The sequence below is a fragment of the Neohortaea acidophila genome (genome assembly GCF_010093505.1).
Source record: "Neohortaea acidophila strain CBS 113389 unplaced genomic scaffold BDY17scaffold_13, whole genome shotgun sequence".
In the NCBI taxonomy this organism is placed as follows: Eukaryota; Fungi; Ascomycota; class Dothideomycetes; order Mycosphaerellales; family Teratosphaeriaceae; genus Neohortaea; species Neohortaea acidophila.
The window spans coordinates 56,009-67,282 of NW_022985522.1; the positions used below are offsets into that span (position 1 = coordinate 56,009).

The 11,274-nt window shown below is 57.0% G+C and overlaps 6 protein-coding genes across 6 annotated transcripts; 5 read left to right on the plus strand and 1 right to left on the minus strand.

The window, feature by feature from the left end:
- Nucleotides 1-20: 20 nt before the first annotated feature.
- BDY17DRAFT_305438 (phosphatidylserine decarboxylase-domain-containing protein) lies at nucleotides 21-1,597 on the plus strand. Its single transcript, XM_033734868.1, has 3 exons — nucleotides 21-724; nucleotides 786-1,120; nucleotides 1,183-1,597. The coding sequence occupies exons 1-3, from the start codon at nucleotides 260-262 to the stop codon at nucleotides 1,529-1,531; spliced, it is 1,149 nt and encodes a 382-aa protein (XP_033585148.1). The 5' UTR covers nucleotides 21-259; the 3' UTR covers nucleotides 1,532-1,597.
- On the minus strand, nucleotides 1,598-2,683 carry BDY17DRAFT_305439 (uncharacterized protein). The gene has a single exon (XM_033734869.1). The coding sequence runs from the start codon at nucleotides 2,460-2,462 to the stop codon at nucleotides 1,893-1,895; it is 570 nt and encodes a 189-aa protein (XP_033585149.1). The 5' UTR covers nucleotides 2,463-2,683; the 3' UTR covers nucleotides 1,598-1,892.
- BDY17DRAFT_305440 (uncharacterized protein) lies at nucleotides 2,684-4,373 on the plus strand. The gene has a single exon (XM_033734870.1). The coding sequence runs from the start codon at nucleotides 2,727-2,729 to the stop codon at nucleotides 4,119-4,121; it is 1,395 nt and encodes a 464-aa protein (XP_033585150.1). The 5' UTR covers nucleotides 2,684-2,726; the 3' UTR covers nucleotides 4,122-4,373.
- BDY17DRAFT_287364 (major facilitator superfamily transporter) lies at nucleotides 4,374-6,529 on the plus strand. The gene is made up of 4 exons (XM_033732136.1): nucleotides 4,374-4,608; nucleotides 4,664-4,831; nucleotides 4,902-5,811; nucleotides 5,868-6,529. The coding sequence occupies exons 1-4, from the start codon at nucleotides 4,440-4,442 to the stop codon at nucleotides 6,262-6,264; spliced, it is 1,644 nt and encodes a 547-aa protein (XP_033585151.1). The 5' UTR covers nucleotides 4,374-4,439; the 3' UTR covers nucleotides 6,265-6,529.
- Nucleotides 6,530-6,770: 241 nt separating this feature from the next.
- On the plus strand, nucleotides 6,771-9,299 carry BDY17DRAFT_319279 (RNA12 protein-domain-containing protein; the record flags this gene model as incomplete). Its single annotated transcript, XM_033736264.1, has 2 exons — nucleotides 6,771-6,808; nucleotides 6,851-9,299. The coding sequence occupies 2 exons, from the start codon at nucleotides 6,771-6,773 to the stop codon at nucleotides 9,297-9,299; spliced, it is 2,487 nt and encodes an 828-aa protein (XP_033585152.1).
- A 723-nt stretch (nucleotides 9,300-10,022) lies between these two features.
- On the plus strand, nucleotides 10,023-11,214 carry BDY17DRAFT_54720 (uncharacterized protein). The gene is made up of 2 exons (XM_033738489.1): nucleotides 10,023-10,757; nucleotides 11,065-11,214. The coding sequence occupies exons 1-2, from the start codon at nucleotides 10,345-10,347 to the stop codon at nucleotides 11,111-11,113; spliced, it is 462 nt and encodes a 153-aa protein (XP_033585153.1). The 5' UTR covers nucleotides 10,023-10,344; the 3' UTR covers nucleotides 11,114-11,214.
- Nucleotides 11,215-11,274: the final 60 nt, after the last annotated feature.

An 11,274-nucleotide genomic window follows, 5' to 3' on the forward strand; every position in this document is an offset into this window, starting at 1 on the left:
GGAATAGTGCAGTGGGATGCAACGAGACCAGCGGGCAGCTGCGATTGGCAACACGACCGAGCTGACGACTTGTCCCTCCGCAAAGCCGTGGTCTGGAACCTCTTTCGTTTTCAGCCCTCTTCAACCTACTCGGTACTTCTTTCACCTACTGCAAACTGGCGATCAGGAACACGAAGCTTGATATCATTATAGGCACTACCCCCACTTCCCTTCAGACTGTAGCTCTCAGCTCGTGAAGTGCCGTAAATCACCATCGAACATGGCACCCAGCAACCCAGTCGACAAAGACACCGATGGCAAGCACCTCGCAGCCGTGGAGTCCGCCTTCCAGGATGTCACAGACAAGTCGGAGAAGCACGACAAAGACCCCAAGGACCACCTGCACCAGCCCTCGCACCATGAGAAATCGCACAGCTGGCTCAAATCCCTCTTCCCCTACAACTCGCTGCAGGACTTTGAGAACTCCTGGCACCTGGGCAACTATATTGTAGACCGCAAGACGGGCGAGAAGTCGTTTGAGCCCATGTCCATCTATGTGCGCCTCGGCATGCATCTCCTCTACTATGGCACCAAGCAGGAGAATCTGCTGCAGTCGAAGCGCGCGCAGGAGATGCTCAAGCAGCAGAGCGAGAAGATGGGGAGGCAGTATGATTCTCCTGAGAGCAAGGCTCACATTGCGCCTTTTATTCAGAGTTTCCAGTTGGAGAGCGGGTTGCATGAGTTTGTAAGTGGAGGCTTCTATCACAACCAATGTTCCTGTTGAACTACTTACACCCCTCCTTCAGGTCCAACCGGATCCCAGCAAGTACAACACTTTCAACGAATTCTTCGCCCGCGAAATCAAAGAATCTGCTCGCCCCATTGCCGAGCCAGACAACGACAAGGCCGTCAGCAGTATCGCCGACTGCAGGCTGACTGTCTTCCCGACCGTCGACCTTGCAAAGAAGTACTGGATCAAGGGCTTCGGCTTCACCGTTGCAAGGCTCCTGGGCTCGGAAGACCTGGCGAACGAGTTCAAGGATGGATCCATTCTCATCCATCGTTTGGCTCCGCAGGATTACCACAGGTGGCATTCGCCGCAGTCCGGCACGGTGGAGAGCATCACCGACATTCCGGGGACGTGAGTGACTATTTCGGCTCTCCTTGCTGCCATTGCTCTAATCTTACCGTTCACCTCTGTAGCTACTACACCGTCAACCCACAAGCCATCAACGAACCAGGCACCCTCGACGTCTTCTGCGAGAACCGACGCTCAGTCATGATTCTCAAGCGACCCTCGGGCAGCAAAGTGGCCGTCATCGCCGTCGGCGCCATGCTGGTGGGCAGCATGAAGTACAACGAAGGCGTGAAAGTGGGCGCCGAAGTCCATCGTGGCCAGTGTCTGGGCGCCTTCTACTACGGCGGCAGCACGGTCATCTCGCTGTATCCCAAGGGCGGCGTGACGTTGGACGAGGACTTGGTGCGGAATTCGACGGAGCAGAATTGTGAGACGTATGTGCAGGTTGGATGGCATACGGGTGTTGAGCCGTAGAGTGCTTGGATGGATCGGTCCGGCGATCTGAGCCGATGTTCGTTGATGACGAATTGTCTAGGCTATAGCAATAGCTTACATAGCATCGATGCTTTCTATTCTTAGGCCCCTCATTTGTCCATGCTAGTGTGATCGACGGCTACCGCTCTGGCGCACTAAAGGCTGACTACATCCGCATGGCATCGCGCTTCACAGCCGTTTCGGTTTGTGCAGCGGGTCAGCCGGAGAGTGATGCTGGGATTAGCCCCGGAGTGCCTGGCGCAGCGTGGCTTGATCCCAGCCCTCATGTTGGGGCAATGCGAGATGCCGCTCCCAAATCCCACAGGCTCAATGGCCATAAGCATGCACATCTGCGGCCCCCTCATCGATGCCAAGTCCAGTCATCAGGCGGCCCTTTACACATCACCAACTCGTGGACCAACCACTTTTTCCGCATCACGCTCCACCTCCACTTGAACACCAGCACGCCGCGCCTCCGCATTCTCCCATGCCACTCCAGCACTTCGGTGTCGAGAAAGGTGGACGCGGTGACGTTGTCGTCGCCAATGTAGACCTTGGAATCCACGACGAACAATCGGCTCTGCGGATCGGCATCGCGGCGCTTGCGGAAGATGGAGCGCGACTCGGCGACGGTGATGCGCGGCGTGGTGTCGTAGACGACGCGGTATTCGGGCCAGGAGTACTGCTTTTGCAGCGCCGACGCGTCCTCGGCGTGCCCGTTGTCGAGGGCGGTGATGTAGGTGCGGGGATACATGTCGAGTTCTTCGGCGAAGTCTCTGGCGGGCATGGCCTTGTCGCCGTCGACGGAGGAGTCGTCTTTGATGCCGGGCAGCAGCATGTCTAACGATGGATGGCGTTGCCATAGTGTGTCCGCGGGGGATTCCATGGCAACACGACGACCGTCGCAGCCGGCTGGCATCGGGCAATCCATTGGGGGGAGCTGCTGTGGTCCGCCATTATCAGCAGGCAGGGGGCCAGTGGTGTTTTGAACAGCCGTCGGGGTGACATGATGCCCGATCGCCCGAAAGCCTAGACGGCGTAAGCTCCAGAGTATCGCAGACGACAGGCACGCTGGATCCTGCAGCGCTGAAGGGTGTCAGGGCTGACACGGCGGGTTAATCGTCAAAGGGCAAAGCAGCCGTCTAGGTAAGCGCGGCAGGGATGCCATCCCATCTTCCACTTGCTCAAAGAGGCAATGTTCGAGCGGAAGCCCCACCGTTTTCGCCCGCTTGGCGCGCCTAGCTCGCGTCGGCCTGCTTGCGCTCTCCACAAGCTGCTCTCGATGAGCGCTTCAATGCATGGCGATGTGTCACGTTTGACTAAGAAGCCAACAGCCACGAGACAGTCTGCATCACCGCAAAAGCGGCACCGTGTCGTGGAAGATCATGCACTTGCTCCTCCCCTTCAACCGGTGATGTTCCCGTGCGGCCGCCAGCCATGCCGACGTAGCATCCCCTCCGCCAGCTCTGCAGCCCTAATTCTCACTCGGCCATCACGCAATGCAGCTGCCGCAACCCTCTCCTCCTCGCCCGCCCGCCGCGCCCTCTCACAACGCCCTCGGTGCGAATCCGATGGCCATGAAGGTCGAGCCCGGCGCGCTGCAATCCGCCCGATCACGCTATTCGCCCTCTGCATTCCCCTCGGCTACGTGCTGAGCTACGCAATCAATACCCGTCAAGATGCCGGGCAGACAGATGGCTTTGTGAAATACGTGTTGGTCAGAAAAGAGGAGGTGTCGAGCACGTGTTCCATCTTCACCGTGCGCCCCTCTACGGCCTCGATATTGCGTAGTGCCGATGCCCTCTCCTCCAGGCAAAGCATCACAAGCGTGCAGTTCAAGCAACCGCAGTTGCAGATCGCGCGATCTTACACCATCCTACCGCCGCTGCAGGATCAAGATGCCGGCGAACTGCGCTTTTTAATACGGCAGGAGCGGAATGGCGAAGTCTCGGGTTACCTCCACCGCTTGACCGTCGGAGCGGAGGTGCAGCTTCGAGGGCTCTCTGCGGAATATGTGCTGCCGGAGAAAGTGAGTAGGGTGGTGTTCTTGGCAGGCGGGACGGGTATTGCGCCTGCAATGCAGGTCGCAGATGCGCTGGCTGGGCAGGCGGATGTACATATATTGTGGGCAAGCAGGAGAAGAGAGGATTGTGTTGGGGGTAGAAGCGACGGGAACCCCGCAGGTGTTCAGGACAGCCTCTTCACGAAAGTGAAAGGGCTCTTCGGGGTGTCACAGTTGAGCGTACAGCCACACGACTCTACACGAGGGCCGAGTCTTATCGTTGCTCAGGTGGAAGCCTTGAAACAAAGGGCGAACACGAGGAGACCTGGCAGCCTGCAGGTGGACTACTACGTCGACGAAGAAGCGACCTTGATTGAGTTCAAAGACGTCGCACCCCTCCTTCGCAAAGGCAGCCAACCCAGCAGCGATTCCGAAGGCAAGGACCTACTTTTCGTCGCTGGTCCGGAAGGCTTCGTCAATCACTGGGCATTCAGGAAGATATGGGTCAACGGTCAGGAAGTCCAAGGCCCAGTCGGGGGAGCATTGGCGAAGATGGATCTGACTGGGTGGGAGGTTGTTAAGCTATGAGGTCGAATGGTTGGCATAGTCGAATGCATTGCTGATCCGACTGGAGAAAGAATTCCGCGGCGCTTACAATTAGAGCAGTTGTCTTGAAGGAATACGGTGCATGGCAGCTTACGTTAATGCCTAAGGCCGAGCCTTCTGGACGGCGAAGTGCCGACATCGTTTCCGCGCCGCTTACTTAACCCGCGACGGAATTATTGCCGGGGCTTCGAAATCAACCTGCAGTCTTCCGCCCTAGTATTTACATGCTCGCAATGAAACCATGTCGCTGCCTTTCGTATCTACCTGATTCGTTTCCTTACGCCTCTCGTCGACGCCGCAATGGATAAGACTGACTCGAGCCCGGCAATCGATGCCGTTGAAGACGAACGACCTCAATCCCAGCAAAGTGCCGACGACGATGCTGGGAGAAGAGGAGAAGGGAAGGGCCTTCGCCCAGCGTGCTTCAATTCAACCATTCAGGAGGTCTTATTCGTCCTGACTGCGACCAGTAAGTCGACGTTGTCCCTCGTCGTTTCACCGCACATTGCTAACTCGCACCACAGTGGCCATTGCCTTGGGTTCGTGGTTAACCGGTTCAATCATCGTCATCACATCCTTTGTCGGCCGCGACTTGCACATGACCAATGCTCAGATTACCTGGCTCATATCGGCGAGCTCGTTGACAAGCGGCGCGTTTCTATTGTTCTTTGGGAGGCTGGCCGATTTGCTCGGTGAGTTATCGACTCCACGCAGAATCATTCCTCACGTCGACAATCCGCTGACGGATCCTCATTTACGCAGGCCGCAAGACACTCTTCGTCGGATCCTTCTTCCTATACTCGATCTTCGCGCTCGCTGCAGGCTTCATCAACTCCCCGATCCCTCTCGACGTGCTCAACGGCATCCTCGGCCTCTTCGCCGCCTCCGCCGTCCCGGCAGCAGTAGGCATACTCGGCGCTGCCTATGATCAACCCAGCCGACGAAAGAATGCCGCTTTCGCTTGTTTCTCCGGCGGCAACCCCATCGGTTTCGTGTTTGGAACAATCTTCGGAGGAATTGCGACGACGCTGTTCAGCTGGCGCGCCAACTTCTGGCTCATTGCCATCATCTTTTTCGTCTTCACCATCATCGGGCAGTTCACTGTTCCAAAGGACTGGACGGACAAGAAGCCGTTGACTTTGCAGACTGTCAAGCACTTTGACATCGTCGGGACATTGCTTACCGTTGGCGGCATTGGCATGTTCTCCGCTGCTATCAGTCTCGGTCCCACCGCTCCCCAAGGCTGGAAGACGGGCTATGTCCTGGCCCTCCTGATCGTTGGTATCCTCCTCATCGTCGCCTTTGTCTTCTGGGAGAGATGGTACAAGGACCCGATTATGCCCATGAACATCTGGAAGGACCGCAATTTCTCGATGGGCCTCATCATTCTCTCCCTCGGGTACGCGAGCTTCATCCCCGTCAGCTTCTTCGTCGCCCTCTTCTTCCAGGATGTGTGGCATCTCTCTGCCCTCATGGCCGCCGTGCATCTCCTTCCCATGGCGGTCTGCGGGACCATTGTCAACATTGTCGCGGGCCTGATACTGCACCGCGTCAGCAACAAGCTGCTGATGTACATTGCCACATCATGCTACGCCATTGCATTTCTGCTCCTCGCCGTGAGCCGGCCTTCATCCTCATACTGGGCATTCTGGTTCCCTGCATTCTGCATCATGTACGTTACCACACTTTCATTGCAGCGCTGCCATCCGCTAACATGCACACAACCAGGGTCGTCGGAGCAGACATCGAATTCAACGTGGTCAACATGTACGTCATGTCCAGCATGCCGCCACACCAACAATCCGTCGCCGGCGGCGTCTTCCAGACCGTCACGAAGCTCTGCGGCACGATCGGCCTCGGCGTCACTACCGCCATCTTCGACGCCGCGCAAAAGCGGCCCATGCTTTCTTCGTACTGGGATCGGGACGTCCAGCCGTACACCTCCGTCTACTGGTGCTGCTTTGCTTTGGCCGCTTTTTCGATTCTCCTGGTGCCGTTCTTCAACGTTGATACGCAAGGTGGTGTGCGGAAAGAGGATGATCGCGACGGGGATGCGGCTTCGGAACAGAGTCGGCACGTGTCTGTTTCTGTGGAGGCTGAGAAGCATCAGGAGAGGGAGAAGTGAGGTCTAAGAGAGATTTTTGAAAGCATGGCGTTGATTTATTGCATCTTGTTGATCTTAGCTACCTTACGGTACTCAAGCGAGGCGCTGGTGGTGTTCACTCAGAGCATAGAAACGCAGTGCTTGACAACTGATGCATCGGTATTTGTCACGATTTGACTCTTATCAGGAGACTGAAATTGTCCAAGGCATTCAACTTAAGTCACCGTCCTTCATGCTCTCGATGCAATATACTTATCTAGATTAAATACCTACAGATGTTTGTCAGACATCTGTCGCAAGTCACTCCGTATCCGCGACGCATGCGCCACATTCTTACGACCCTTTGGATCCCTCTTGGCATGACGCCACAGTGACCTCTGCGCGTCCAACCTTGGACCTCGCGTCTTCCAACTTCTCTTAACGAATCGATGAGCGCCATCTGCTCTTGAGTATGTCCTGCTTACATTCATAACGACCTGACTTGGATAGACACATGGGCTGCGCCGCGGCCTAGGAGCGTCTCCAACATGCTTCGGCCCCGAGTTCTGGCAGCTCCATCAAGAACGTCATTACTCCGAGAGCGACCACTACTACTACCCGTCACCAGGCGCCTTGCGAGCGAATCGGGAGAGCACAAGTCCGGCCACATCTCGCGGAATGCGGACGAGGGCATCCTCTTCTTCAACTGCATCTTACCCTTCAATCTGCAGTGGTTCTACCGGCTGTCGTGGACTCTCCAGCGCCGCCGCCCCATCCTCCTCCAGGACGCCAAAGATGACAACGTCGGCGCCGTGTCGCCGGGGAAAGTCGTGCAGGATGCGACGAAAGACAGCAGCGTCGGCAACGTCGAAGTGGTGGAAGTGCTCCCCCGTCTGAAAGAAGGCGGTGCCTTTCTCAAGTTCCGCCTGGGGCCTGGGGTCGATGCGCAAGCCGTCACCGCAGCCGTCCGCTCGCATCTTCGCGAAAACCCGATCCGGCCCTGGTGGAATCCTTTCTCGAACGTCGGGGCGAATCTGGTGATTGGGAAGCCGTGGATTGAGGATCTTTACATCTTTCCCTCGTCGCGGTTGCGGGTGGAATTTTTGCCGCCGCAGCCTGGGCAGGAAGCCGCGGAGATGAGCCAGGAGCAGCTGTACAGCTTCTTCCGGCCGTACGGCAAGCTAGCCAATGTCATTTCGCAGCCCTCGGACTCGAAGATTGTGCCGAGATATGCATACTTGGACTACGCGCAGGCTCGCAAGGCGGTCATGGCGAAGAACTGCTTGCATGGCTTCACGATACCCGAACAGCAGGGAGGCGGGAAGTCAGGCACGCTGCTGCGGATTACGTATGAGAAGAAGGATCGCTGGGGTTGGATCAAGGACTGGATCGTCAATCACCCTCGTATCGCCATTCCGCTCTTCGCTGCGCTCATTGCTGGCATCTCCTACACCATTTTCGACCCGCTGCGGACGTTATCGATCGAGGCGCATATCACGCGAGCATTCCACGTCGAAGACACATTCGTTTTCAAATGGTTCCGACGGCAAAGCGTAGACTTGATTAACAAGGTCAAGCAGCTGAGCACCGGGCATCGCAGCTCCGAGGCCAGCATGCAAGCTCTGTGGGAGGATAGGAGGAACGAGGTGGAGCAGATCCAGTCTTGGCTCATGGAGTCCTCGGATACCTTTATTGTGGTTCTTGGACCACGAGGCAGCGGGAAGAAGGAGTTGGTGGTCGATCACGCGCTGGAGCACAAACGGGAGGCGCGAAAGTTACTGGTCATCGACTGCAAGCCTGTGCAGGAGGCTCGGGGTGATGCCGCGACCATCGCCGCTGCAGCTGCTCAAGTTGGATATCGGCCGGTGTTTTCGTGGATCAACAACATCAGTGGTCTCATCGACTTGGCAGCACAGGGGATGACGGGCATCAAAGCCGGGTTTTCAGAGACGCTGGAAACGCAGCTAGTGAAGATCCACAACAACACGGCTGTTGCGCTGCGGAAAATCGCACTGCAAAGTCGGAAGAAGACGGACGTCGACGCCAATCTTACCGACGAGGAGTTCCTCGAAGCACATCCCGAACACCGGCCAGTGGTTGTGGTGGACAATTTCTTGCACAAGAACAACGAACCGGGAGCACAAGTGGTCTATGACAAGATTGCGGACTGGGCGGCAGAGCTGACGACATCTTACGTTGCGCACGTCGTGTTCCTCACGAACGATATTGCGTTTACAAAGTCGTTGAGCAAGGCGCTGCCGGATAGAGTATTCCGACAGATTGCTCTCGCCGACTGCTCGCCAGAGGTTGCGAAGCGCTATGTCATCAACCATCTCGATTTCGATCTTGCTCCTGATCTAGTGGTCAGGGAAGAAAAAGACGACGGGGAAGCAACGAATAGTCTGACGGCCAGCCAGAAGCGGCAGGACTTGAGCGAGCTCGACAGCGTCATCGGACAGTTGGGCGGACGTCTGACAGATCTCGACTTCCTGGCTAGACGCATCAAAGCCGGCGAGACACCAACAGTGGCCGTCAAAGAAATCATCAATCAGTCCGCGTCGGAAGTGCTGAAAATGTACCTCACACCCAGCACCAACGAAGAACGCCACTGGACCTCCCAGCAAGCCTGGACGCTGGTCAAGAAGCTGTCCCAAACCGACACCCTCCCCTACAACGAACTCCTTCTCGACGCCTCTTTCAGCAGCGGCGGCGACGCAGCCATTGCAGCCCTCGAGCAAGCCGAGCTCATCACCGTGCAATCGACTAACGGCCGAGCGTACAGCGTGAAGCCCGGCAAGCCCGTGTACCAGCAGGCCTTCCAACGTCTAGTGGAGGACCGTGTGCTGGCGGCGAAGATGGATTTGGCGCTGGCTAATGACGCGACGGGTAGTGCGAACAAGTCTATTGACCGCTGGGAGCAGGAGTTGCGGTTGCTGGGCGAGCTGCCGAAGCAGCCCGGCGAGCTGCACGCGAGGGTGGAGTGGTTGTTGGGGAATGTTGCTGCGGCGCAGCGCAAGATTGAGGCCTTGGAGAAGGAGACGGCGGGGCTGAAGAAGGTGTTGATGAGTGAGTATTAGGAGGACTCTTGGACGAATCTCTACTTTGCCCGCACTCTGGATATAAGAACACAATCAATGCTCCTCGTAAAGACGTGCATACATGCTGTGCTGCGACGAGTGAGGTGAGTACCTGCCCAACCCTGGCTCCGGCCTCGCATATTTAAATTTCGACGCCACCCGCGGCTTGCATGCGTCCGACACGAGACTTCACATTTCTTTCACGTGAAAGACTGACGGGCTTATCCCCGGGGCAAACGGCACGGGCAGGGGAAAGGCGGGGTGGCGTGAAACAATTGTTGAGTCTGGGCCCGATGTCGGATGAATGACGAGCATAGCCTCATCATCCATATTTTTTTAATTGGAGACAGGCGAGGATAAACAGAGAGCCAAGGGAAAAAGACGAAAACGAGCAGTACCGCAAGAGGCTACCGAGGGACCGAGCGAATGGATGTCGGGAACGGCATTTGAGTTGGGAGAAGCGGAGAAGGGGGGAAAGAGGAGAAGAGTGGACGCGCATGCACATCACCAGCAGCCTCGGAGCAGCGCGGCGAGAGGAGAGGGTGGGCAGTGAGCAGTGAGCAACGGCAAGGAGAGACGGCGATGATGCTAATGATCTGAGGTGCGGTCTGCAATCGCTCCTCTCACACGCACCCGATAAGCCCCCCAGCAGCCAAACTGGGGACACATATGAATGACTCCGGCGGCCGGGGGGGGCGCGCGCCAATGAGCGCAGGCGCGCATCAGCGGCGTGCGAGGTCGGCAGAGGATTAAGGCTGGGTCGGGGTGGGGACTGCAGCCGACAGATCTGCTGCGAAGGGTTGAGGAGTAGATGGCGGCGACGAATCAGCGGCGGCGAAAGTGAGCGACAGCTTCCTCTAGCCGCAGATTGCCAGCTGCGAGTTAAAAGTTTAATTCGGCTGGTGCGGAGCTCGTGCTGGTGCTGTGGTGCTTGTGCGCGTTTCCCGGCTGCCAGGGTCTCGTTAGGTGGTGCGAATGGTCATTATCATGAGATAGGCGCGTGGGAAATTTATTAAGTTGTGTGCGACATCGCCAATGCATTGAGATGATGGAGTTGGAGCTGTTGGAGAGCGGAATTGGCCATGTGTACAGCGTTGTGCCATCTTACATAGTCTCTACACGCGACATCTACAAAGGCAAAGGCAAGGACATCGTATTAGTGAAAGGCTTGACAAAGCACATCCATCCCGTCGAATTACCGGCTGCCCACATTGGAGAGTGTGCGAGTGGAGTGGAGAGTGGGTGGGTGTGTCGGTATTCATCCCATTGCGCTAGAGGACAATCCGCGCCCAGCCTGGGCGGGCAGAGAGAGACAGTTGAGAAACACAAAACCTCCGCCCACCCCGCCGCCTTCCACCTGCCTCCTCCCTCTTCTCCCGCTCCCTCTCTCCATCCAATTCCTCACGTTACTCCCTCATCGCCCCATCAGCCCGCCGCCGAAGCATTCCACACGCCGTGGTGAGTTCTATTGCCCGTTTCCTCTCTCGCCCACCCGTCCAGCTAGCTAGCCCACTTCGCCCCCGGTCTCGGAGCCCGCCGCGGAAGGAGGCCAGAAAGTCGTGTTGCCGATAAGGACAGCAAAGGCATTCGCTGCTTTTTGCCATTGTCCTCGCACCACCTGCACGTCCACGAGCAGGAATCCGCTTGCCTGGGTCGGCAATCTTCCTCCCCCCCTTCGTCGACATCATCGTTTCCGCCCCCGGCGATCCTTCTCCACCTTTTCTCCGCGGTCCTGCAAATCGCCGGCTTGCTCACCGTCTTGGAGCTCTCGTCGCCGCTCGTCTCTTAGCTCCGCCTTCCCGACACCGCCTTGACCATTCTCTTGGCGTCATTGCAGCTCGTCACTTTTTTTTGCCCCTCACATCAACATTGCCACAATTCTGTACAAGACTCCAACGCGCGCGTTTACTGACAAAATACTGTGTGCAAAACAGGATCTGTACCCTCCTCACTTCCTCGCCACAGAGGGTGTACA